Source organism: Erythrolamprus reginae, chromosome 3 (assembly GCF_031021105.1).
Source record: "Erythrolamprus reginae isolate rEryReg1 chromosome 3, rEryReg1.hap1, whole genome shotgun sequence".
In the NCBI taxonomy this organism is placed as follows: Eukaryota; Metazoa; Chordata; class Lepidosauria; order Squamata; family Dipsadidae; genus Erythrolamprus; species Erythrolamprus reginae.
Window position 1 is genome coordinate 148,123,105 of NC_091952.1, and position 27,441 is coordinate 148,150,545.

At 36.0% G+C, this 27,441-nt stretch overlaps 1 protein-coding gene across 2 annotated transcripts in view; it reads right to left on the minus strand.

The window, feature by feature from the left end:
- The window catches only part of RALGAPA2 (Ral GTPase activating protein catalytic subunit alpha 2), a 205,968-nt gene that overhangs the window by 80,643 nt on the left and 97,884 nt on the right, over positions 1–27,441 (minus strand). For both annotated transcript variants that reach the window (XM_070747006.1, XM_070747005.1), the window contains exons 24-36: positions 22,791–22,919; positions 20,884–21,009; positions 18,799–18,857; positions 18,284–18,392; positions 16,412–16,522; positions 14,977–15,045; positions 14,521–14,658; positions 13,795–13,978; positions 10,200–10,971; positions 8,726–8,797; positions 7,482–7,605; positions 6,092–6,247; positions 3,234–3,392 (exon numbers count right to left, since the gene is read on the minus strand). In XM_070747006.1, coding sequence (XP_070603107.1) covers positions 3,234–3,392; positions 6,092–6,247; positions 7,482–7,605; positions 8,726–8,797; positions 10,200–10,971; positions 13,795–13,978; positions 14,521–14,658; positions 14,977–15,045; positions 16,412–16,522; positions 18,284–18,392; positions 18,799–18,857; positions 20,884–21,009; positions 22,791–22,919 — 2,208 coding nt within the window. The remainder of the gene's footprint in view (positions 1–3,233; positions 3,393–6,091; positions 6,248–7,481; positions 7,606–8,725; positions 8,798–10,199; positions 10,972–13,794; positions 13,979–14,520; positions 14,659–14,976; positions 15,046–16,411; positions 16,523–18,283; positions 18,393–18,798; positions 18,858–20,883; positions 21,010–22,790; positions 22,920–27,441) is intronic.

Below are 27,441 nucleotides of genomic sequence, written 5' to 3' on the forward strand. Positions count from 1 at the left end.
CTCTATTTCTTCTTTTCTTTCTCCTTCCCACCTTCTTCCCTCCCTTCACTCATTCCTCTCTTACTCTCCCCTTTCATAAGTTTCCTTGCTTCCTTCCTCTGTTCCTGTCCCTTCCCCCTTTCTTTCTTTCTTTCTCTTTTTCTTTCTCTCTTTTACCTTCCCTTCCTCTTCTTTTCTTTCTCCTTCCCACCTTCTTCCCTCCCTCCCTCCCTTCACTCATTCCTCTCTTACTCTCCCCTTTCATAAGTTTCCTTGCTTCCTTCCTCTGTTCCTGTCCCTTCCCCCTTTCTTTCTTTCTCTTTTTCTTTCTCTCTTTTACCTTCCCTTCCTCTATTTCTTCTTTTCTTTCTCCTTCCCACATTCTTCCCTCCCTCCCTCCCTTCACTCATTCCTCTCTTACTCTCCCCTTTCATAAGTTTCCTTGCTTCCTTCGTCTGTTCCTGTCCCTTCCCTCTTTCCTTCCTTCCTTCCCACCCTCCGTCCATTCATTCACCCATTCATTATTCATTTATATGTACATGTACATTTCTTCATTAAAAACATGTCTTTCTGCATAATTTAGACTAACTTTGTGAGTTTTTTGAGGGCTGGAACCAATTAAAATTATTTACATTAATTCCTATGGGGAAAAGTCGTTCGAGATAAGAGCTGCTCGACTTAAGAGCCCAGGTCCGGAACGAATTAAACTCGTATCTCGAGGTACCACTGTATATTGATTAGATGTCTTCAAATCAATGCCAACCACATAAATTGATAATACTTTAAAATGTAAATTCATTTTGTAAATATTTCTAAGCATTTGTGATGAAAAAACCTGCTGCTTTAACTCCGATGAACATGTCTATGCACAGGGGAAATGATATGAGAGGCAGATGTGCGCTAACCAGAAGCTCTAATAGAAGAAAAAAACTACTTAACTTTATGTCTAAGAAGTTAATCAACCTTTCTCAACCCTGGAAACTCCAATAGAACCATCACATTTTCTATGTTGGCATTTGCAATTACTGAAACAGTCTGTATCTTTCTCCTAGGTAGCATACCATAGCAGATTTAATAGCACAAGCTGCAGTTGCTCTAGATTTTGTTTATCAGACCAGCCTAAGCTTTGCAGGGAGCTATCCAGGGTGCTATCTGGTTTTCTTGACTTTGCTTTACTGTTATTGGTTCTACACTTTCCTTATTTTCATTTTTTTAATGATGACTTCACTTTTTCAAGCATATTATCATGATAGTTTTCAACACAATGTCAAAAATATGATAAAGAGGAAGAACATATACTAAATTAAAAGTAGAGAAACTGCACAGACAGAAAAAAGTATCAAAGATGAAAATTATCAACACATAACACATCAACAAAATAGCCTGCAGAAGTAAATGAAAATACTTGTGGCAACAAAAGTAATGCCCTTTTCAAGACAGGAGTTCTACATGCAGGGTTTCATCTCTTATACATAGTCCCAGCTATACAGAAATTAGAAGACCAGAACAAATTGTTTTGAATTGTTCATTCAAATTGTTCAAAAAAAATTTCAAACCTCTGCAATCATATCACAAGCAACTGTGTTCTTTTTGCCGACGATGTAAAACTTTTCAACACCACGGACAACACATCTACTCTCCCAAAAGACCTTGACTTTGTCTCAGATTGGTCTAACACCTGGCAACTTCAAATATCAACCAACAAATGCTCTACCCTCCACATCGGCAAAAAGAATCCAAACCTCATATATAAACTGAATAAGCAAAATCTCACAGCCAACTCCCACTCAGTAAAAGACCTTGGAATTCAATATCAAATGACCTAAGTGCTAAAGCCCACTGCAACAATATCCCCAAAAAGGCTTCTAGAGTTGTTAACCTAATCCTACGTAGCTTCTGCTCCGGCAATCTCACACTACTCACAAGAGCCTACAAAACTTTTGCCAGACCCATCCTTGAATACAGCTCATCTGTCTGGAACCCATACCACATCTCGGACATCAACACCCTTGAAAACGTCCAAAGATACTTCACCAGAAGAGCCCTTCACTCCTCCACTCGAAACAGAATACCCTACAAAAATAGACTAACAATCCTGGGTCTAGAAAGCTTAGAACTATGATGCCTAAAACACGATTTAAGTATTGCCCACAAGATCATATGCTGCGATGTCCTACCTGTCAATTACTTCAGCTTCAACCGCAACAACACAAGAGCACGCAACAGATTCAAACTTAATATTAACCGCTCCAAACTTGACTGTAAAAAATATGACTTTAGCAATTGAGTTGTCGAAGCATGGAACTCATTCCCGGACTCAATAGTGTCAACCCCTAACCCGCAACATTTCTCCCTTTGACTATCCACGATTGACCTCTCCAGGTTCCTAAGAGGTCAGTAAGGGATGTACATAAGTGCACTAATATGCCTTTCGTCCCCTGTCCAATTGTCTCTCCTTTATCTCATATCTCATATATCTTTTCTTCCTTTCATATATCTTCTCCTCTATTTTTATATCTTTTCTTCTATCCTTTTCTTTATATATATTACTACACGTCTATTCTCTTCAATATGTATTGTGTATTGGACAAAATAAATAAATAAAAATAAATAAATAAAAATAAATAAATAAAAATAAATAAGTATGGAAAAAGAGCTAGAATAAAAGAACTTCATAAAAGTTCATTATAGGTTCAAGTACCCCAATTCCAATTAGGATACAGAAATTTGCTAAACGGACCGGATGATTGCAAGCTCCGTTTTCATTGGCAGTAGATTGAAGGAGGTGTTGCAGCCAAAAACAGAGCTCAGGAGTCTGTTTTTGCTGGTAGAGCACTCAGGCCACTACAGCCTCCCCAGCCCCCCCAAGGTCAAACACAACCATTAAGTGGCCCTCATTGAAATCGAGTTTGACACCCCTGGTCTAAAGGATGGTTCACCACAACCAGTGTGAAATGTCTTGCTATATGCAGGAGGATTCTTGAATGAAACAACCCCAAATATCTTATTCTGAAAGAAATTTTCTTTTCTGGGTAACTATAAAGTCGCATGCCAATTAATGAAATTTGATTTAGTTACAGTACTTACAAAAGTAGAAAGAATGTTTTCAAGAAGTACAGTGTAAAGACAATTGACAAAATACCATGGATCAATACTAGTATAAATGTAAAAATGCCATTATATCAATGTTTACAATTAAGAATGATTCTACTATTAAAGAATCTGAATGTGTTGTATTGAACTTTAGGACCTACCTGTGGTTTCTTCATAATCTCGATGTAGAACATACGATTCCTCATCGGATAAATAATAATCAAAACATCACCAAAATCAGTTGGTATAATGCCTCTGCGATAATTTCTGGTGTGTTCAGACCAGATAACATGAACTTCATCATTTCCCAAGTGACGAAGCTGTAACAGCAAATGGATTTGCTATTAATCAGAATGACAGAAGGGTTTGGGAAATTACGCCAACAGTGTATCTGCTTCATTAGAGAAAACTGTATAAAAATTGTTTTCTGCATATTAAATTACTTCCTTTTTTTCAAATATTATGGGACCTCAATGGATTACTATTTTGTGATGAGTTATATAATATATGAATGATTGGAACATCAAAAAAATGGGAGGAGCTAATAAGAGATAATTCACAGTAGATATGCTTTGTATCCATTGCAATTCCATAATTTTCATTCAATTTTTAGTAAATACATTCAATTAATCTAGGTTGAAATTTAAAAGCAGCTTACAATTTCAAAAGCTGTGGCAAAACCAGTGTCCTCTAAGAATTAGGTTAAAATGGTTGTTAAACTGCCTGACATAAGTAAAAAATCACCTGTATTAAAAATGGCCCAAGCTGTTAATATTTAAGAAAACAACAACTTATAATGGAAATAAATGAAATTAAAATGCTTTTTGTTTATAATAAATTACAAATTATATATAAACGTTTTCTATGTGTGCATTAAAATACCAAGCATTTAAAAAGCAAGTCTCTGTTTTTGATAACAAGTATTGAGTTCTACAATGCAGACATTAAAATTAGAAACAGAATCCATATTTTAATTGATGCCAAATAGAAAGTCATTTTCAAAGAACAAAAGTTAGTAAAGAGTCTAAATTAATTTTGCTATCAACCCTATCTAGAATTATTACATTTCTTCAATGTATTTGCATAATAAGATACCCAGTAGCTTTTGAACATTTGCTATTTTTTCATGGCTTTTAACAAGAATTGCAAGTTTGGGCATGCAAGTCTCACGTCTCATTCAGCAACTATTGCTTAATAAATGATAACGGCTCTTTAGCTATTCTCCTTGTCTGCCAGTCTTACACACTAATGCTGACTGTGGTCATGGTACAAACACCTAATAGTCTGACCTCTTTTCCCTACTAATTGTATTATGGAGCCAGCTGGCTTCAGAAAGGAGTTGTCTGCATGATTGAAGAACTTCTGCTAGGGTTAGGCATGGGTGCTACTTTTACTGAGTAATAGCCCGTCCTGACATCCCCATTGTTTGCCTGACAGAGTGCCCATCCTAAAATCGAAGTTTTATTTGTAAATTAACCAAGAAACTTCCTGCCAGAACAGTGCTGCCTGGAGACTGATAATGTGTGCCTTTCATTCCCTTTCACTCTTACTGTATTCACTGCCAATTTGTTTTCTGCTGCCAGCCAGCCTTAGGCTATAAAAAGCCTTGTAAGACATAAGTGCAATTATAGTCCTGGAGTCAAATGAATTGAACAAATCCAATAGCGCAGCTCTGTCTCCACTTTGCAAACCCCTACAGCAGTTAGATTAGCTGCTAAAAATCTAATCTAGCTATAACTAATGAATTTCTTGAGTAAAGAGCAAAAGTTCATTGGGGGGGGGAGCTGTGTTTCTCAGCTGAGTGGCTTTCTGTTACTAATTGATTTTTTAAATAAAAAAGCTACATATAATTTTGACAAGGAGCTGTTAGTTAGCTATGGTGCATGCATCTGTAGTATGGTTACAAGATGACTGAATTGAAAACAAAATGAAAGACTGTACATAATGACAAATGCTTAAGACCAAAAAATACCATCAAATGATTATTTCACAAATCTGTCAGCAATTGCAATTACTTTACTGGTTTTCCACCAGATTATGAAGAAAATAGAAAACTGGATTGTCCTGCTGGCTGGTATTAATGAAACATGTCTTTAATTACTTTATTCTAAACCAACTAATAATATTCCTCAATAGTTGTAAAATTTATGGTACATATTTTAAATGTCATGTTCAGGTGCAACTATTTTATATACAACAAAGTCTCTTATCATTAAATATTTCTATGACATCTGTCCTATTCTATGGGTCAAAAAATATACTGCCTGCCACAAAATGGTCATATTTACAGGCAGTTTTTCTGGGCAGCAGGTGGTATGACCTTCTGTCATGCTATTGGGTTTGTCAGCTAAGCAAGTTATTCAGCTTTCTCCTTCCAATGCTTGGAAATTGGCAAATTAAAGGGAAGGGGGAATGATAATAGCAGGAATACAAGTATCACCTAAATAGCTGAAGAGGCAAAATGTATCATTAAATAGAGAAGCAATCTTAAAATGTGTGTTTAAATATGTGTATTTAAAAATCTTAAAATGTGTATTTAAATATAACAACAACAGAGTTGGAAGGGACCTTGGAGGTGTTCTAGTCCAATTCGCTGCTTAGGCAGGAAACCGTACACTACTTCAGACAAATGGTTATCCAAATATACAAATATTTATCCAAATATAAAAAATTATATAAAACATAATCTAGAATGTAAATATTAAAAATGTCTGCCTCTACAGATAGACTATTAAAAGATGTTATGGAAGAGAATCAAGTTCTACCACACAAGACTGATTTCAAAGTGTATTTAAAAATGATAAGGCTACAAGAACAATACAGAAAAAGATTTTACATTGGACATGCAAAATAAATCAGGTGATGTCTTAATAATTAAAAGGGATATGCAAATAACAAAGCAAGTAAGTTATTGTAATCTTTAATAAAATTACTTCAAAAAATGCTGCTAACAGGAGGCAACAGACACTTCTGAAAAGATAATATATTATATTCTTTGATAAATAAGTTTATATTTTACCTTTTTGGTCAGTGAATCATCTGAGTCAGATGGCATTCGTGTAGATACATGAAAAATTACTTCTACAGTTGAAGTAGCATAATATGGGGCTGTTTGTCCTGTGCTACCATTACGTTGAAGGCCACCCATAAACCCACAGTGAGTTGAAAGATCAACCTTAATCAAGCAAAAAATAAATATGTAATTCTAAACAAAGATAAAGGAAATATCCTCTGAATGTACTGAAACATTTTTACTAAACAAACTTAAAATTAATGTTTTATTTTGGTTATTTTACCTGACTTGTAAATCACTCTAATTCAGTCATTCTCAGCCTGGGGTTGGGACCCCTTTGGGGGTAGAACGACTATTTTACAGGGATCACCTAAGACCATTGGAAAAGACAAATTTCCCCTGGTGTTGGGAACTAAAGCTTCTATTCTGGTGCCTTGGAACATATTTTTACAATCCGATCAGTCAGGTGTTTACAGTGGGGGTGTCCCTCTGATCTTCCTGCCAATCAGCTTAAAGCTCTGTTAGGAGAACTGGAGCTAGACTTATGGTTGAGGGTCACCACAACATGAGGAACTGTATTAAGGGGTTGCGGCATTTGAAGTCCACTTTGATGGCATATATCTCAGTCTTTACAAATTGGTATAAAACAAGACCTTACAATAAAATGCACAAACCTTAAAGTAACACTAAAGAAAAACACATAGCTCTAGGAACATAAATCAGTCTTATAATTATTCCTACACAGAACACTTCAGATCAGATATCAAATATACTACATGTATCACAGATATCATACATGTTATATTATAATATATGACATACCATTCAGATGTATTAGGAAAGTGAAGTGACAACTAAATAATGAGGTCTGGAATCAGTGACTACTAGTGCATTAACTAATGGGTTGCAGAATATCCAGAAGGGTGCATAAAGTTCTCCTTATAAACATTTTATGGTAGATTTTCTGAATGAGGATAACTAAGTGCTCAAAATTAAAATTCTTGCAGTAGCCATTGGTACTATATTATTTGGTAACATGGTGGACATTATGTTGGGGTTTATAGATGTTCTGAGAAGAAAAATTATAGGATTAGTTTTCCTAGCTTCTTTGCTAAGTAGTAATCTAAAAGTACATGTCTGCTAAGAATGCATGAGAGTTGCACTTAGGCTCAGGAGGGAAAGAAATGCTGGTTAAATGGATTGGACTAGACCAGTTAATCTAAAATGTGGATAAATTCATTCATTCATTCATTTATTTGCTTACTTGCTTACTTATTATTTATTTATTTATTGCATTTATATGGTGCTCACTCCAAAATACTCTAATATCGCTAGCTCAAATATTCTATTACCATCATTAATATTATTTGAAACAAGACTTTTGGGCAATATTTACCTCCCAACCCAATCCAGCAATAAAATCTTCATATGCTTGGCTTCCTTGTGGATTAGACAATATTGAGCACTTATCTTCTTGTCCTTCAGCAATGTAAACTACTGCAATCTTGTGAGTTTCACGACTGCAAAAACAAACAAACAAATATTGTGTTATCTTTATATATTTGTATTCTGAAGAGTTACATGCAGCGTAAAATAGGTTTCAACAAAAATAATGAATGTATCATTAAAGCTAAATAAACGATAATTGTGTTGATAACTGAAGAAAATATATAGCCTCCAAATTTAGTTATTGTTTTTAGTTTAGTTTTTCTTAAAAACAGACATTTTTTAACAAACAAGTAAACATTTTTCCCTGCATGAGTTGTATCTTCTACTCTCCTACTCATTAAATTTATACTCTAGAGCTCACATGACTTTTTTCTTTTACTATCTGTTTTCCTTTTGTGAATTTGGCATGTATCTAAGCTATGAAATACAGTATAATGTTACAAATATTCCTACAACTACTGAATTGTACTTCATTTGACATTATCTTAATCTTGGCTAGGAATGTAAACCAAAGATCATTGCAAAACATCCATAAAAAAAAGCAAATTTGTTTACCAACATTGTGAAATAAAGTATCATAATGATTAATATATATGTCTACTGAATATGGATTATATAAACTCAATTTATAACCACATCAATTTTGTCCTTTTTATTTTATCATATGACTTCGATTTACAATATTTTTTGCTGAAAACTGCCATTTACTTCCAGTTTACAGCAAAAAAACCCCACCCTGAACAATGGAAGTATTTTTGCAATGGGTTGCAGACAATGGATTTCCTTAATGACTGTGATGTTCATTTAATGATCACTGCTCAGAATGCCATTAAGTAAATGGATTCACTTAGTGACAAGGTCATAAAATCAGCCACAGCCAAATGCTCACTTGCTTAATGATTGGTACGATTTATGGCCATAATTCCAGGCTCAATTACAGTCATAAGTCGAGGACTACTTCTAGGCAAAACTAATCCAAAACTGTCCAAGGATCAAATTTGTGAAGATAAGAAAATTCTATTTATGTATGTTCAAGACCAACATGGTTTTGTATGGAATTTGTTCATAAGGATGGATTTATATTTTGTAATTATAAAGAAAGTAAGATATGTATTTTTAGAAAACATTAATGAATATTGCAGCTGATACTCTAAGCACACTCATGAATTGTAATTAGAATGTTTAACTTACCATTGTCTAGAGTCTAAATTTTTCAGCTCTCTCAATAACTTAGAATTTTTCTTCAAAATGTTAAAACTTTTTCTAAAACAAATAGAATAAAATTATGGTATCTCATAATACATAACTGGCATATTTTGTAAGTAACAAACTGCTGTATTTTGTTAATTTAGCTATTCTGAAGTCCTTGTGTTTAATGGTCTAATACTCAGATCTAGAGACCATTTAATATAATGTACCTAGGAAAGTGGGATAAAACATAACCTTCTATAACTATTTACGCAGCTTAGTCAGAATGGAAGTATATTAATTGCTTGATTTTTCTATAGGCATGTTGTCTAGTATCTAAATTTTCTATTTTCAAATTATATTTTCTATCTTACCTATAAAATTTCAGTTAGAGAAATTCATTAAAATTGAAATATTTCCTGCCAAAATAGTATGTGTATGTATACATATGCATGCACACATACACACTTATCTGAAAGGGAAAATGAGTAAATTTCAATTACATGATCTTTGCTCAGATCTGTCCTTTATTAAGGAGGCCAAGAAAATATCAAATTTTTATTCTTGAATTACCCAGGAGGCATTTTTCACCTTGCAATAGCATTTCTTTTTGTGTTTAAAGACTCCACTCTATAAACCTTCCTTAGAGGAAGGAGCTATGTCTCCCATGCCAGACTGAGAGAGCAAGATTGGCCCACAGCCTCAAGAATATACGTTTTTTAAATCTGTAATTTACTTCAGTGAAATGCAGAGTCAAAATGCATACTATGAAATTCACTGTCAGAAGTGGTGGTAATGGTAGCCAAATAGGTTTGTAGGGGATCAAACTATCAATGCCTAATAATAATTTATATTTGTTTACTATCTTTTAGTAGGCAGAAAGCTTTAGATACTGGCTCCTGAGAAGCAATCTAGAATAGAATAGACCTGGAAAGGAGCTTGGAAGTCTTCTATTCCAGCCTCCTGCTCAAGCAGGACACTCTATAGCAGTGATGGCGAACCTTTTCTTCCTCGGGTACCAAAAGCGTGAGCATGGGTGCTATCACATGCACACGCGTGCCCACCCCCATAATTCAATATCCCCCATGTGCCCTGCCCCCTATGCATGCACACATGAACCCCCACCCCCCCATTCCCAAATCCGGCGGGACCGGTAAGCCAGTTTTTCACCCTCCTCAAGCTCCAGAGACATTCTTAGAGCCTTGGAAGGTCAAAAATGCCCTCTCCCAAAACCTGGAGGCCTTCCAGAGGTTGAAAAAGCCCTCCCAGAGTCTCCACATTAGCTGTAAATCAGATAGCTGGTACACACATGCATACTGGAGCTGAGCAAGGGCAAAGGCTCATGTGCCGGCAGATATGGCTCCGTGTGCCACCTGTGGCACATGACCCATAGGTTTGCCATCACGGCCCTATACCCTATATCAGACAAGTGGCCTCCTCATCCTCTCAAAATTCTTAGAATACTGTGAACGCTTACCTTTTTTCCCACGAATTCATTCCTAAGCCATTTAGCAAAAGCCTACATAAATGAAATGGTGACTGTAGCAGAGCAGATCTTGGTATCTTCTGATTTTCACTTTTTCTATTAGGATTCAGATGGTATCCATGAGCATATTCAGTTTCTATGCAGCTTTGCTGCATTATTGCTTCAATGATATCATTAGCTTGGGCAAGACTCATGACAGACGGGGATGGGGATGGCTCATTTAATTTTATTTGTGGATGTAAAAGACACTCAGGACTACTACTGCCAATCTTTTCTAGTAACCTATCAAGAGCATCTTCTTCATCATCTATCTGAATGAAATCAGTTGGAGACTCAAAGTTCTGCTTATTTTTTTCCACAACCACAGAGAATTTTCTGTTCATCTGATCTACTGAACAAGCAGCTAACGGTCCATACATCAATTGTCCATCCCATGAATATTTTCCAGAGATATCCCTAACAATTACCCTTACTTCTGATAAAGATTCTTCCAATTCATCTTCCATCCCTCTTTTTGAAGGAATCTGCAGGTAAGAAATGACAGCATTGTCATTAAATTCAAAGATCTGTAAATTGGGGCTTCGGAAGACTTCAGGTGACAGTTCAGAAGATTCCATACAGGAATTGTTGTGATTTTCACTAATAAGACTATGTAGAACAGCAGGTCCTTCTGTCAGAGGATAATGGCCCAAATTGTTCACTAGATGTGCCATAATCATTCGTGCTGTCAGTGGTATTAACTCCAAACTCCTCCGCTTCATTTCTGAAAATAATTAATCATAACAATGATTATCATTAAAAAAAAGAAAACAGACTACAAAATCACACACAGACACACACCATTCTCAATTTTGAAACTAAGGACAAGATATATTCTCAATTTTTATAACTTTCTAAAATGAAAAAGGTATAAGATGTACAGCCTGGCAACAAATTAACTAATAATATAATTTGAAGAATAGTATCTAAAAATGTGCTAGTTGTGGTTTTGAAGTTAGATATAGGTTTGCTCCATGTGTATTTAAAGGTATTACATTATTTAACCATGAATTGAAAATAGAAGACGAGAAAGTGTTTTTCATAAATCTACATAAGAGAGCAAGAGATCAGGAGCAGATTATTATTTCAAACTATTTCAAATTATCTGCAATAACTGTTTAATTTGCTCCTGTGATGCTGTGATACTTTGGCAACAATATGCAACATGTGTGGTCTAGACTGAAGTCTACTGTAGTAGTTCCCAGCTTTTCCAGCTTGGCAGCCTGGCCCAATGTGGGACAGATGACTGGCAGGCACGCACAGCTCCATTTATGCAAATGGCAGGCACGGGTGCCCTCCGCTAATGTAAATGGAATTTTACACATAGGCAGATGGTGTTTGTGCTTACACATGGCGTTCCACTCACACGATCAGAGGGCACTTGTGCTCAGTGAGAAATTCTAAATTTGCGAATGGAGGGCACTAGCGCATGAAGCTCCATTCAGGTGAAGGAGCTTCATGCTTGAGCGCAAACGTCCTATGTTCGCAAATGTGCTGTGCTCACGCAAGAGGAGCTTCATGCCTGTGTGCTTCCTATCTTGAGCCTTGGTAGCGCATTAGTTAAGAATGCAGTACTGCAAGCGGCTTCTGCTGACTGCTGGCTGTAGTTCACCAGTTCAAATCTCATCAAGCTCCAGGTTGACTCAACCCTTCATCCTTCCAAGGTGGATGAGCTAAAACGAGGATCCAGATTGTTGGGGGCGATATGCTGACTCCGTAAACTGCTTAGAGGGCTGTAAAGCACTGTGAAGCGGTATATAAGTCTAAGTGCTATTGCTATCTCTCCTGTGACCCGGTTTCAAACAGGCTGCTGTCTGGTAATGGGCGCATTAGATAGTTACCCTATTGCTTCCTACCTTTCTGTTCCAAGAAAGTGACAGACAATTGCTTTCCTTCCTGTAGGTAAAGCTTAATGTAGATAAATATTTGTTTTCTAAAAAAATACATAAATTATGTAAATTTAATTTTATTTATATAAAAAAATAATGGAGATGAAGACAGTCAAGAAGAAAGAAAAGAAAGAAAGAAAGAAAGAAAGAAAGAAAGGGAGGGAGGGAGGAAGGAAGGGAGGAAGGATTGATAAAATTGAACGGGTCCAAAGATGGGCTACAAAAATGGTGGAAGCTCTTAAGCATAAAACTTATCAGGAAAGACTTAATGAACTCAATCTGTATAGTCTGGAGGACAGAAGGGAAAGGGGGGAGGGACACATGATCGAAACATTCAAATATGTTAAAGGGTTAAATAAGGTTCAGGAGGGAAGTATTTTTAATGGGAAAGTGAACACAAGAACAAGGGGGCACAATCTGAGGTTAGTTGGGGGAAAGATCAGAAGCAACGTGATAAAATATTAACATACATAAGAACATAAGAAGAGCCATGCTGAATCAGACCAAAGCCAATCCAGTCCAGCATTCTGTGTCACACAGTAGCCTACCAATTATACATGGGGATCTTGAGTAGAAAGAGAAGGCAAAACCCTCCCTTTCCCTTGACCCCCAACAAATGGTACTCAAGGGAATCCTGCCTGCCTCAACCAACATAGAGGCGGCACATGGACATCCGTTTCAATAACCACCAATACACTTGGCATCCATGAATCTGTCTAATCCTGCCTTGAAGCTATCAAGGCTGACAGCTGTCACAACCTCTTCTGGGAGTGAATTCCACAAACCAACGACCCTCTGTGTGAAGAAATATTTCCCTTTATTTGTCATCGCTTTCTTACCTATGAGCTTTAGGGAGTGCCCCCTCGTCCTAGTATTGTGTGATAGAGAAAATATTTTTTCTCTATCCACCTTTTCTATCCCGTGCATGATTTTATACACTTCGATCAAGTCACCCCTTAAACGCCGTCTTTCAAGTCTGAAGAGACCAAGGTATTGTAACCTGGTTTCATAAGGGAGTTGCGCCATTTCCTTGATCATACTTGTTGACCTTTTTTGCACCTTTTCCAGTTCCATTATATCCTTCTTGAGGTGAGGTGACCAGAACTGTATACAGTTATTTTACTGAAAGAATAGTAGATGCTTGAAACAAACTTCCAGCAGACGTGGTTGCTAAATCCACAGTAACTGAGTTTAAACATGCCTGGGATAAACATATATCCATCCTAACATAAAATACAGGAAATAGTAGATGGACTAGATGGGCCACAATGTCTCTTTCTGCCATCAGTCTTCTATGTTTCAAATAAAGAAAGAAAGGAAGGAAGGAAGGAAGGAAGGAAGGAAGGAAGAAAAGGAACCAGCTGGTTGGTTGGTCTTACAAGTCACATTATACTGGGATACATATAAAGATAATCTTAGAACTGGCTGGCAGGCAGAGATCGAAGAGTGGTGGTGGATGGGTGAGGCTACATTCAGTATATAAGACACCCAGGTTTTCACCCTCTTTTGGGGGGTAGGGGGTAAAAGGTGTGTGTTATACTCCAAAATATATGGTACATTTATTAGGGCTCAAGTCTTGTAAAATATGTATTTTTCTTTTCCGGAAGAGTTTTCAATGAAAAGTAAAAGATGCTGTTCCCTTTCAAATTTTTTATTACCTTCAGCAACAGTAAGCAAATTATTCAGGTCTGCAGAAGACTGAACCAGAATCACTTCACAGTTCCTAACATTTCCTAGAGGCATAAAGGGATCATATATCTCACTGGAGAGGTCGGCAAGACTCAAAAGATAATGACTTTGCTGGGTGTACAGGTTTGAACCATAAACACAACAGTTCAGGATCTGCAGTAAAAAACAACATTATACTGGTATATAAAATGAAATACCACAAGGTTATTCAAGAGAAAGCACCTTAGGGATGTTAAATCACTGTAACTTGAGCTTCTAATTGTTACAAACACTACTAAAGTAAACATGAAACCGCTTGAGTAATTCCTAAAACAGTATCTTTTAAAATGGAAGGTATAGATATAAGGAAATAGCCATAATCTCAAATAGGGTCCTGAAATGATACTGAAAACTTGTTATAGATCACATTTGAAATACATCATGAATATAGAAAATAAATTGGACAATGATACATTTGATAACATATCTAACAGAAGAGCAATTAAAAGGAATTAATAATGTCCATAGTACATGTGTTAAAAACAAAACTGGTATAACAGTATGGGCAGGATCTCAGAGAGCTGTACACAAAGTCTGGCACAGTTCATCAATCAAAACTATGGCTTTTTTGTAATTTTGTTTCAATTCAGTATGCTGCTATTCATATACTTAGCTATCAGGCAATGAAGTATTTACATATGACCATTCATGCTTACCCTATAAATATAATCAAGCAATGGAGTATTAGAAGAATACTGATTTTCAAAACTGGAAATAAATACAGGCTCCAACAGTATCTTCACTGGCAACGTCATGCACCAATCCAATAAACAAAGTAACAATGAGACTATAAACTAAAAAAGAAAAATGTCCAAATATTAGTCACACTTAGAAAGTTGGAAAACCTGATTAAACAAAATAAAATTTACCAGGAAATATATGATACGCAATGAAAAGAATATGATCTGAAAAATCTATGAACAAATGCCATTCATTCATCAGCAGTAAAGTTATTACCGGTAATCTATTTGAACTCTAAAGCTAAAATTTGCTCTCTTCCCTCAAAACAGCAATTATCAATTATACAAGTCAAATTGCCCAATTTAAACATTAGCTCTTTGTGTTAACTATGCAATAGTGAGACAAAATGAAGGCATCTAATCATTACACACCTTTTTATCACTTTCCACAGAAGAGTATTCTGCACTTGGTAACAGAAATGCAATAGTGCCAACAAGGACCTGTGACAAAGCAATTTTAAAATAAATTTACAGAAATGTTTAGTTTCTCAATCAAAGCATAAAGCAGCTCAAAAAAATTTGTGAAATATGAATTATTACTTTGTAATTATTTACCGTTTACCTTTTTTCTTTAACTCTGTTGCCTAAAATGATTACCAAAGTTTCTAAGAGGAAAAAGAAAATTTTGTAGTAGTGTGATTTTTCTTTTCCTTCAGAGATTTGTAGTCAGATAAATATCTTGAATATGCAAAGATGAATTTCAGCAATCAGCAGCTTACTGCCCCAGAACATCCCGTAGAAGCTTTTAATCAATGTTGCAATAGCATTATATGTTTATAATGAATAATGATTCTGTAAATGAACATATGTAGCTAAAATAGAAAGGCAGTCCCAAAGGTTGCAGACTATCTCATCCTCGGCTAATGAAATGAGTAAAGATTCCCCTGACACTTAATTTCTGATACCTTGATATACTTGGAATATTTGCAAATTAATAAACTTTACATACATTTTGTCCAACATTTTCTTATGAAATGAAAGCAGACAAAGACTTATACAATCTTAAGAGAGTAAGAAATAAGTCCCCAGCTTTCTAATTCAGATATTCTGAACTAAATAAATCTATGTCCAACAAACATATCAGCACTGGTTCTTAGAATGAACTACATTCATTGTCCTCCAGAAGGAGGGAGGCAAAGTTTGGTATGACAAAAAACCAAATTAACTTTTGGCAGAAAGGAAGGATTTGGATGCAATTTCATTGTCATGAAAATGCAACCCCCAGACAGAAATGCAACTATAAAAATCTCTAAGTAGATGCAACTGCCACTAAAATGAGAATTAACTGTTTCTAGAAAGGCTACAAAGTCCTAGCACTATTAAAATGTAGCTGAAGTTCCAAGTAGAGAACTAATTAATGTAATAATCCTTTACAATGTTTTAAATATTAAGATATAAAAGGAAAGTAAAAAAAATCTCCATTGTAAGTCCTGAAATAGATGTATGGAACAAAATATTGGTTCCTGCACCATATTTTGTGGGTTATTAGAAAAGGAATAAACCCTAATTAGCTTATATGTTTTGTAGTAAATTGCAGCCAGATGGCTTTGGCAGCAGAGAGGACTCAAATACACCACTACAGAATTACTAGTACTATATCTGTTGAGAGGGACACAGAACGTGAAGTGGTTTGTGTTTTCTAAAAACATTTTATAATTATTTTAAACAGCTACTGAAGTGCACAGCATCTCCATTAGCACAGGAGTATTAAAATGTGTCTGCTCCAAATAAGGCATTACACTTCACTTAAAAAGCAAGCATTATAAACAAATACCAATTTCCATATGTAACTATTTTTGAAACGTACTTCAATAATTTTTTGAGGTAGAGAAATGTTGTATTTCTGTAGTTTTTCCCAGTAAGATGTCAATAACTGAAAGATATCACAGGCTGCTTGTGCAATTTGCTTGTTAGAAAACTGCAAAAATAAAAAAACCAAATTGATAAGAAATAAAGGACCAGCAAGTGCTTTGTTGTATTTATAAAAAAATCTTTCTCGCTATCATTACATAAATTAACAATAAATAAAGTAACATTTAATTGGCCTCTGTGAACTATGTGACTTTATATCCAAGAGTAAATGAATCTCAATCCACTGTGATTTAAACCAGCAGGTGGCTTTTCCCATTTGACTCTGTAAACCGCTTAGAGTGCTGTAAAAGCGGTATATCAGCAAAGCAGCGGAAGTGATGTGCTGGTGCCTGGAGGCTGTTGGGGTCTGGATGGGTGCCAACAGGCTCAAACTCAACCCTGACAAGACGGAGTGGCTGTGGGTTTTGCCTCCCAAGGACAATTCCATCTGTCCGTCCATTACCCTGGGGGGGAATCACTGACCCTGTCAGAGAGGGTCCGCAACTTGGGCATCCTCCTCGATCCCGGCCCTCTGGAATCAGCTCCCTTCAGAGATTCGCACTGCCCCCATCCTCCTTGCCTTTCGCAGGAATCTTAAGACTCACTTATATGGCCAGGCATGGGGCAGCTAGATCATGCCCCTCTTCTCTGACCGTTAAATGTGATGTGTGGTTTTGACTGAGTTGATTGACTGTTTTTAACATAGTGGGATTTTAGCTTATAGTTTTAATTAATTAGATTTGTATACACATTGTTTTTGTATTGTACCCCGTGAGCCGCCCCGAATCTTCGGAGAAGGGCAGCATACAAGTCTAATAAATAATAATAATAATAATAATAATAATAATAATAATAATAATAATATAAGGGCTATTACTAAGGGCTATTTTCCTTAGAATACCTTAAAATCCCTTAAGAAGGAATGAAGTTAATAATTCTCAAGGCAGTTGTGTTCCTAACAGAATATTATGCTAAGCCTATTTCCTAAGAAAAAAAAATCTCAGTCACAGAGATTAAGAAAGATTTTTGGGTTGTTTTTAAACATAAGAAACTGAAATTATATTATTATTTCATTAGAATTACATAATTCTTTTTGCTCTGTTGCAACTCGGAAAATAATGACTATATATAAAATCCAAGTACATAATCCCAATGCTTCATATGTTTTATGAACTCTACAAAAGTTTGAATTATAACGTCTTTGTTTAAATATCAGATGACTTGTTGCTCTAAAAGCTTATTCATAGTAAATAATGTGTAAATACCATATTTTTCAGAGTATAAGACGTACCAGAGTATAAAATGCACCTATGTTTTTGGGGAGGAAAATAGGGGGCGGGAAATCTGCCAACTAAGTATTCATCTGGTTAGCGTCCTTAGTCTGGTCAGTGTCAGCACATTATTTTATTCTCTTAAAAAACTTATTTGGAGGGAGTAGCAATGGAAAAAGTCTGCAAAGACTTAGGGTTGGAAAAAACCTTCTTTGGAGGGAGTAGCAATGAAAAAAGCCTGCAAGCCGGGAAGATAGTTAGTGCCTTGTTAGGGCTGAAAAAGAAAGCTTCAAAAAAGCTACATTTAGTGTGTAAGACCCAACCACATTTTCAGCCTCTTTTTTTTTTGGGGGGGGGGGGTATGCATCTTATAATCCAAAAAATATGGTACATAATTCATGGTCTCTAATAAATGACAAATGTTTCTGATATTTTCAAAAACATAATAATAGACCAAACAAACGAACCTTCTGAATAATTTAAAGAATTCTATTACTATTTGTTTGTGGTCCTCCCACACAGTTGAATACACTTAAAATCATTTTCTATGCTTGTACCTTTAGTGTCACACCAAAAACATTTATTGCATCTTTTACTTGAGGATGGTTGGTACAGTGAACAAGTTCTTCACATATCCAAAGCCCAAGACAGCAAAGGGCTAAATACCTTTTTAAAAAGAAAATGTACTTTGATAAGTCACAAAGTCATCTATATTTTCTTATACTAGTAGGGTTTTTTAATTGAATTATAAATAATCACCATGCATACGGTTCAAATTGTCTCTATTGCAAGCCCTAACATTTCTGCCATAAAAACCAACATTTTATATATTTTATATTTTATAGACTAACTTTAGGATGTGAAGGGTCTTATTCTACATGTAAGGACAATGAAATTACAATTATCTTTTGCCCTCTTCTGTGAGCCATTGACTTTAATTTTTTTGTCTGTAATTTACTTAGAGGTGAATTTTTTTTATCTTGGGAAACAGCCATGTCTTTCTTTCACTAATATACTGTATGTTCTTTAATTATATTTCGTAACATTTTTTTTGTTTCATTCAACATTTTACCTTGAAGCTTCATTTGGTTCCTCTTTGGCATTCTTTAAAAGAATATTTATGAGGCAAAACTAGAAGAAGAAAAAATACAATAATAAAATACAGACATATTACAGATTTTTGCTTATTTTTCAATAAAATTAAGAACAAAACTTAAAGATAAATAAGGTTAATAAACTCATTGGGCATTTTGTAAATCAACAAGTGAACAGCAGTATTTGACATCAATTCTGACCCTCAAACAATGCATCTGACCTCACTGTGACTATCTTTTCTCTGCAAAGGTGTAAACTCTTCTGAAAGCTACTAACAGCATAATTATTTAAAAGTATTTTTTTCAAATTCAGAGGTACATAGGTGTTATCTATTAGAAATTCATTATGCCTGTTATAAATGACAATGCATATTTTTTAAAGAACCAGGAAAAAGTAGAGCTTTCAGGTGGATACTGGTGATGCTACCAAATAAATACATTGTGTAGCTCTTTTAAAGTTATTCCACTTTTCTGAGCCAAAAATAGCTCAGCAGGCAAACAAGGCATTAGTGTATACATTCATCATCTAATTTTCTAAGATAAAATTCAGCAGTACTATGCTGGAAGCTGTACTTTGAATGCAATGCAAAACATTTAAAGGAAAACTTGTGTGAATATTACTGAAACATCTCTATGATATTATTAAACTTGTCTGTATTGTGAAAAACTGTCTCCACCAAAGCAAAAAGCCTGTGCAGAGGTAAGTTAATACAGTGATACCTTGTCTTATGAACCCCTCTTCATATGAACTTTTCGTGATACAAACCTGGTGTTTAAGAATTTTTTGCTGCTTCTTCCGAACTATTTTCACCTTACAAACCCAAGCCGCCGCCGCAGGGATACCCCAAAGCACTAGGAGTTCCTGCCTCCGAACTTCCGTTGCCAGCCAAAGCGCCCGTTCTTGCATTGCTGGGATTTCCCTAGGGCTCCCCTCGCTGGGATTCCCTTCATTTTTGCCAGCGCTGCTTTGAATCCCAGCGACAAACTCCCCCCCCTTCCAACTGCATGGGGGAAATGAGCACAGTGGGGGGGGGGGACAAAAACGGGAGGCAAAGACTCATGGAGCTCAGGAGAGGAGAAAGTTGTGGGGGAGATGAGCAGAGTGGGGGGGGGAAAAATGGGAGGCAAAGACTCATGGAGCTCAAGAGAGGCTCCTTTCGCCTTGCTTCATTGGGACTGTCACCTCTTGCTGTCCCTCCCCCCACTCTGTTCACCTCAGCTTCATCTGCCTGACGCTTCTTTTTTTAAGCCTTAATGTTTTGGATTTTCCTAATGGGCTTGCACGCATTATTCGCTTTTCCATTGATTCCTATGGGAAACATTGTTTCATCTTACGAACTTTTCACCTTACGAACCTCATCCCAGAACCAATTAAGTTCGTAAGACGAGGTATTACTGTATGTGGATGAGGCATAGCAACTACCTGATTAAAGCACTTAAGAATTACAAACTTTCTTAAAGATCCCAGTCAAACCTGACAGAAATATAGTATAATACGTGACATGGCAGATAAATCTCCAAACCACTGGTTAATGATAAGCCTGAAGTTAATGTTAAGCCTTAGCTATGTATTATATTGAGAAATATTTTATTTTATTTGTCTGCTAATTTCTTTCAACTAGTTTCAGTGGATAAACTAAACACTTAAGGATAAATATGCAAACACAAATTTCTTTAATTTTCCCCCATACTATTCATGATTCAATTTTATTCCAAAAAACTTTTAAATTCTTTGGCATTTTCCCATAGAGGGCTGTTTCAATGCCTTAATAATTTTGGTTCTCCTTTGTTCCATCTTTTCAATCTCTAAAATATCCTTTAAGATATGACTACTCTGGTTCTAAGTTGCCAATAAAGTGTTTATCACCTCTGCATTAAGATTGAATCCTTTTTTGTACCTCAACACAAATATATATTTTTAAAATGTCTTTTTATATCATCTAAAAGTAAGAGAATAGCACAAGTTAGATTTGCATAGCACCCTAACAGTATATTAAATGCAATACTAATTTCAGGAAGGCAGCCTATTATCATATAGTCAGCTGACAAAGAAGAAGAATTACTTTGACATCTGCAGTTCCTGTTGTGATTCCTGTTTCAGTAACAGATAATAACAATGAGATGTCTTGGTAAAGGTTAGGGAAGCAAATCAGAGATCCAAGAATGGTATTTGCTTCTAAGCGAGGAGCCTGTAACAAACAAATACTATATTAATAAAAAAATATTGATCCTGGTAATATCAAAACAGAAGCCAGTGGTTAAAGGCCCAGTCTAGAAACAGGAGACTGTGAAATCTAGTACTGCCTTAGGTATTATAGGCAGCTGGGTGACTTTGGGCCAGTCACTCACTCTCAGCCCAAATCACCCTCACAGAGTTGTGAGGAAAATAGGAAGAGCTTTAACACTGAAGCTTTGAGGTGTTTCTTACACCAAAATGGCAAACATTTGAAAGCATAACTAGAAGAGCTTCCAAAGGCCACAAAAGGAACGATTGGGACCCCTAAATTTCTTTTCCTTGAACATTTTCAACAGCAGTCAATAGAGGGAAGAACTCATAATTTCTATGTACAGTACAGTTTGATGCCATTTCATCCACCCATCAATGTTTTGCTTCTGTAATGAAATTGGTTTAAATAAAGAACGCTTCAGTAATTAACAAAATCTCTAATTACATTTTGGAATACTCAATTTTTGATGTTTCAGGACACCCAATGGACATTGAATTCCACTGCCAATTTCTGATATCACACAGCCCCTGACTTAGGATCACAACTGGGACTGGACATTCCGCAGTAATAAGTGCAATCATAAAGTGAATCATCATATAAAACTGGACCCTGATTTTATGACTATTTTTAAAGTGGCCGTTAAGTGAATTTGATTTCCCAATTATCTTTGCTTGTGGGAACCTAGATAGGAAGGTTGCAAAATTCAATTACATGAGTACAAGATGCTACAATCATCATAAATACAAGCTAGTTGCGAAGTACCCAAATTGTGGTTGTGATTGTGGGGGTTGTATGACAGATATAACTTTGTGGATGAATCGTAAGTCATATTTTTACAAATCATCATAATTTTGAACCATTTTAAATGAACAGTTGTAAGTTGTGGACTTCCTATACCCAGAGCCCAGTGCACACCTTTGCTATATAGCTCATGTTGTTCTGGTAAGACACTGATTACTCAGAAAAACAATTCAGGGAACAAATGTAATTTGAGGGAAGAAAAAAAACGTTACCACAAAATAACTTTCAACTGAGCAATTTTTGAATTCTCTATGTTTGACTAAACTGCACGATACAGAAGGAAAAAAAGTATGTTTTTCTTTAAATGATATTTTTCATCAAAATGACATAAAAATTCCAGATGTTCTTCTGCAATTACAAAAGATTGCACCTGCAAATATAAGATGGACTGCATGAATTGCATTCATTCCATTTTTTAAAATTTCTCTTTCCCAATGCACAAGTGATTAATTTCTGACCAGAAATTGAAGGATGAATATAAAAATGAATGAATTAAAAATGAGAAAAAATATTCAGATCTCAATCAAGTGAGTCATCATTTATTTTCATAGCTAAAACAAATGAAATCTAGAAAGCTCATTTGTTCTGTTTACATTTATTTTCAAAAAGACTACATTTCCTAGCATTTGACTTAATACTATGTAATTAAAATATCCTACTTCAACAAGATGAGTTCTGGCTTGGATATGTAACTGACAAAGAGAAGTGATCAACAAGAAATTAGTTCATACTGTCAATCAGAAAAGAGATATCTAATGAAAAATATACGGCTACCTTGAAATTTAAGATATTTGGCAAGTTCTTCTTGGGGTGTGTGTGTGTGTGTTGGTTAATCCAAACATCATTTTGCTCCAATGTCACGTTGCAGTAATCAATTAATATTAAGAGTAAGAAAATCTGCACATTGTTAACAATCATACGCAGAACGCTGACATACTTGCCTCCAACATGTTTGTACTCAGAACTCTAGTTGCTGCTGTTATGAAGTCTCTTATTAGCAGGGTAAAGCCGGGTAGGCCCAAGAAGAAAAAGAATGGGGTGCAGTTTTTGATGATAGTGTTCACAACATCCTGAGAAGGGGAAACAATGAAATGTGTCAATAAGTTAAGAATTTTTCATTTGTCCTTAAAATCAGTATTTCGTGTTCTTTTGTAGTAGATCATAGGAGAAAGATGCTCTGGTTAATTGAGGACAAATGCACTGCAAGAAACTGCAAGAAACCTAGGGCGTTTTTTAAATACAACTGGCTGTTATGTGCAGAGTGCAAGTAAGGATGGGGAGCTGAGGTCACGTTCATTCTGGAAAGGAAAGTTAAACATATAGATATAACATCTACTGTGAAGTATGTATGCATGTATGTATGTTTGTTTGTTTATTTATTTATTGGATTTGTATGCCGCCCCTCTCCGTGGACTCGGGGAGGCTAACAACAGTGACAAAAACAGCATGTAGAAATCCAATACTAAAACAGCTAAAAACCCTGTTATAAAACCAATCATACATACAAACATACCATGCATAAATTGTAGAAGCCTTGGGGGAAAGATTATCTTAGTTCCCCCATGCCTGACGGCAGAGGTGGGTTTTGAGGAGCTTACGAAAGGCAAGGAGGGTGGGGGCTATTCTAATCTCTGGGGAGCGTTGGTTCCAGAGGGCCGGGGCCTCCACAGAGAAGGCTCTTCCCCTGGGCCCCACCAACCGACATTGTTTAGTTGACGGGACCCGGAGAAGGCCAACTCTGTGGGACCTAACTGGTCGCTGGGATTCGTGCGGCAGAAGGCGGTCCCTGAGATAAAATGATTCTTTTAGTATTTATATATGAATATTAAAATACACACATGCATGAAGGGTCCTTGGTGTTCTCTGAGCTTGGCTGTTTTCCTGCAAAGATTTTATTATCTAGGTAACATCATCAGACTAATGCTGAAGATGTTACCTGCTTTAGGCAATGAAATATCTGCAAGAAAACAGTCAAGCTCAGAGACCACCAAGGACCCCTCATTTCAACCTGAGCTACAAATATTTTCCTTTATTGGTACAGATGCATGTGTATCCTCATTTCAAAATAACATATTGCCTGAGGAAATATCACCAATACAGAGTAAACATCAACAAATAGGTACCTACAAGATTCCAATAATGTTTAGGGGTGCAAGAAATGTAAAAACATGGGGAGGATACAACATTAATTGACAATATTTTCTTATGTTCTCCTATCTCAGGCTAGTAAAGGAAACCCATAGGCAGAAACTTCATAGTAGCACAACCCATCCATGTCTACAAAGCTACCACAGTAAATAAACATTTTGCCAAATAAACAATAAACATTTTGCCGCCATAGACCAACACAGCTCTTTTCTGATGTCTAAAACCTGAAAGGCTTATTTCAGGTTTTGAAGGTTAGTCTACCAGCTTCTCTCACAAATGTAAAACTATAGATGTCATGTGACATGTGTTATGTCAAATGGAAGTGCAGAAATACGTATGGCTTTTCCAACTCTTGTGTTTTGCCCACAATCAGAATACCATGTCTGGGTCTGCTGGATTAAATTTTAATTCTTTGGGTTTGTTGCTAAAAAGATGATCAGATCCTGCTTCAATAAGAATCATTGTTGGAAATAATCTAATAATAAGGCTGTACAAGATTTTTTCTACTTCTGTTCTGCATTTATGCTATAACCATTCTCAAGGCAACTTTTTCAAATGAAAAAGGAGTGCTACTTTTAACCCTATAGGCCAGTGATGGTGAACTAATGGCACGTGTGCCACAGGTAGCATGCAGAGCCATATCAGAGGTGTTGCCCCATGTCAGCTCCAATGCGCATGTGCACGCTGGCCAGCTGATTTCAACCTTGGGGAAAGCGGTTTCACCCTCCTGATGCTTCAGGGAAACTTTGCCCAATGTGCTGTTTTTTGTATTCCGGAGGGTTCAGGGAAGCTTCCTGAAACCCCGGAGTGTGAAAAACAGCCAAACGGGCAAACGGAAAGTTCAGAAAACGGACTTCTTGTTTGTCAGTTGTGCTGTTTTTTGCATTCTGGGGCTTCAGGAAGATTTCCTGAACCTCCTGGAGTGCAAAAACCAGCACAACAGGCAAACCGGAAGTCCATTTCTCTGAGCTTCTGGTTTGCCCACTTGGCCATTTTTTTCAACGTCCCAGGCTTCAGTGAGGCCTGTGCATATGCGCGGGGATGGGGGGGGATTGTGTGCATGTCCACACACACACACAAACACACACACACACAGAGCCTTTTGGCACGTGAATGAAAAAAGGGTCGCCATATAGGTAAAAGAAAGTAACAACTTATTAGACAAAAAGAGAGAAAACATAATAGACAGGAGGCAAACTTCATAATTAAATCTTCATATGAAAATAATTTAAATCAAAGAAAAAAATTAAAATATTTTTGTTTGATTTAAATTCAATTTTTCCTCCTCTATGTTATGCTCCCACTGTGGATTTGTAAAAGCCCTACAGTTTTGTGGATTTTTTCTCCTAACAAGACTGATATTCAGAAAATATTAGATAAAAAATGCTACATCATATGACTAAAATGTTAGTTTTATGCACTGATAATAAACACGAAACAGATTTTTTTTCAAATATTGACTAAAAGGTAAATAAATGTTAGCATCACAACACACAGCATTTCCCCGTAGAAACATCACTTCAGTTAATGTTCAAACTGGTTTTAATCACTTCCCATGTTACAATTTAAAGGCAGTATCAGTCAATGCAAACATTCTAAAAGAATGAGCAGATGGAGACTGGAGTCATGAAGTGGCTGGTAAACTCCTGTTCTGAAGGCAGAACAAAAGACCCACCTTTTCCATAATTACTGGACTGATTAATGCATTGCGTTTTCTCACAGCACACCTGTAATTATTGAGAGGTAAGCATTGTGCTGTGTGCCTAGTGTCTGAACCAGCTCTATAGCAGCAGATGGGGCTACATCTCTGTTGACATATGTTACAATAAAATGACTCATGAATCTTGGCATGAAAGGCAGAGTGCAGCATTTTAAAAGATTAATAAATTCTAATTGTTAATCTTGCTGGCTTTTTTCATTATAGCCATGTGTCCATAAAAAGATTCCAGAGTATTTTTCAAGTAAAGGCTAAAGCCACATTGTATGAATGGACTAAAACTTTACTTTGCTTCTAAAGTGAGAAGTGTTTGGGTCTGAACCCTTTGGAGTCTAGGAAACAAAGGGCACAAGACACTGTAAAGTTCTCCTATGCAAGTCTTAATTAAATGAATGGAACTTGAGCAAACACATTCATGGCACATTGCAGCAGGTTCCTTCTATAACTGGACCCAGTTATAATCTAGGCTATGTATGTTTAAAGTCATTCACTGGTAGCATAAAGAGTATACATTATTTTTTAGAAAATCATAATAAATCATTATAAGGTTTTTAATATCTATGGTTCAATATATTGACTTTTTCGAATTGCAATATTGGACTAAATATAATAGAACTGATTATATAAAATTTAAGAACAACAATATACTCACTTGTGAATCTTCTCAAAATCTCTTCTTTGAGATTTAACTAAGGGACCAACTAACAAGATAATGAACGTTAGGAGCCGGGGTGGCGCAGCAGGTAGAGTGCTGTACTACAGGCCACTGAAGCTGACTGTAGATCTGAAGGTCAGCGGTTCAAATCTCATCACCGGCTCAAGGTTGACTCAGCCTTCCATCCTTCCAAGGTGGGTAAAATGAGGACCCAGATTGTGGGGGCAATAGGCTGGCTCTGTTAAAAAGTGCTATTGCTAACATGTTGTAAACTGCCCTGAGTCTAAGGAGAAGGGTGGCATAAAAATCGAATAAATAAATAATAAATAAATAAACATGAACATGATATTCTGTATCAATGTAGTGGAAGTACACTATTGCTGATATATATAAATCAGTTAAATTATTAGAGTGTCACAAGGTTTTAAATATATTTGTTACTCAATTGTTCAATTATGTCTGGTTCATCATGACCGAACAAGCATTAATTATCTAGTTTCATTTGTGAGTAATTGTTTACGTTCTTGTAAGCTCATGTTTGTTTCATTAGTAATAGTTTGTTCATCTTCTGTCAAACTTTTTTACGTGCTGTTGATATTTGCAAGCATTAGGATCATCTTCAATAACTTGTTTTCACATCAAATGCCCAAAATACTTAAGTTAACTCCAATATTCATGCTTCCAGTGGAAATACTACTTTTATTAATCTAGTATTAAATTATTTATTCATCTATTAGTTCAAGGTGTCCGCAATCATTTTTTCTAGCCTGAGAATCCATCACCAAGCTTTTGTTTTGAATTTTCTGTTACTATATGCACAGAGAAATATGTATGAACAGCAATGTGAATAGTGAATCCAATTTATAAGACTACCCTCAGGGCTCACATCTATGTTGCATTTGCATTTGATAAAACAGGAGTACTGCTTTAAAAATGAATGATGTTGAAGAGAAAATAGTGTGTTGCTTAAAAGTTTGTAAGCCCTTTTGAATACACACACTCATTTAACTGAGTCCTTTATCCAGTTTTAAGACATGTAGATCACCAATTTTCAAATATCACTGTTTATGCC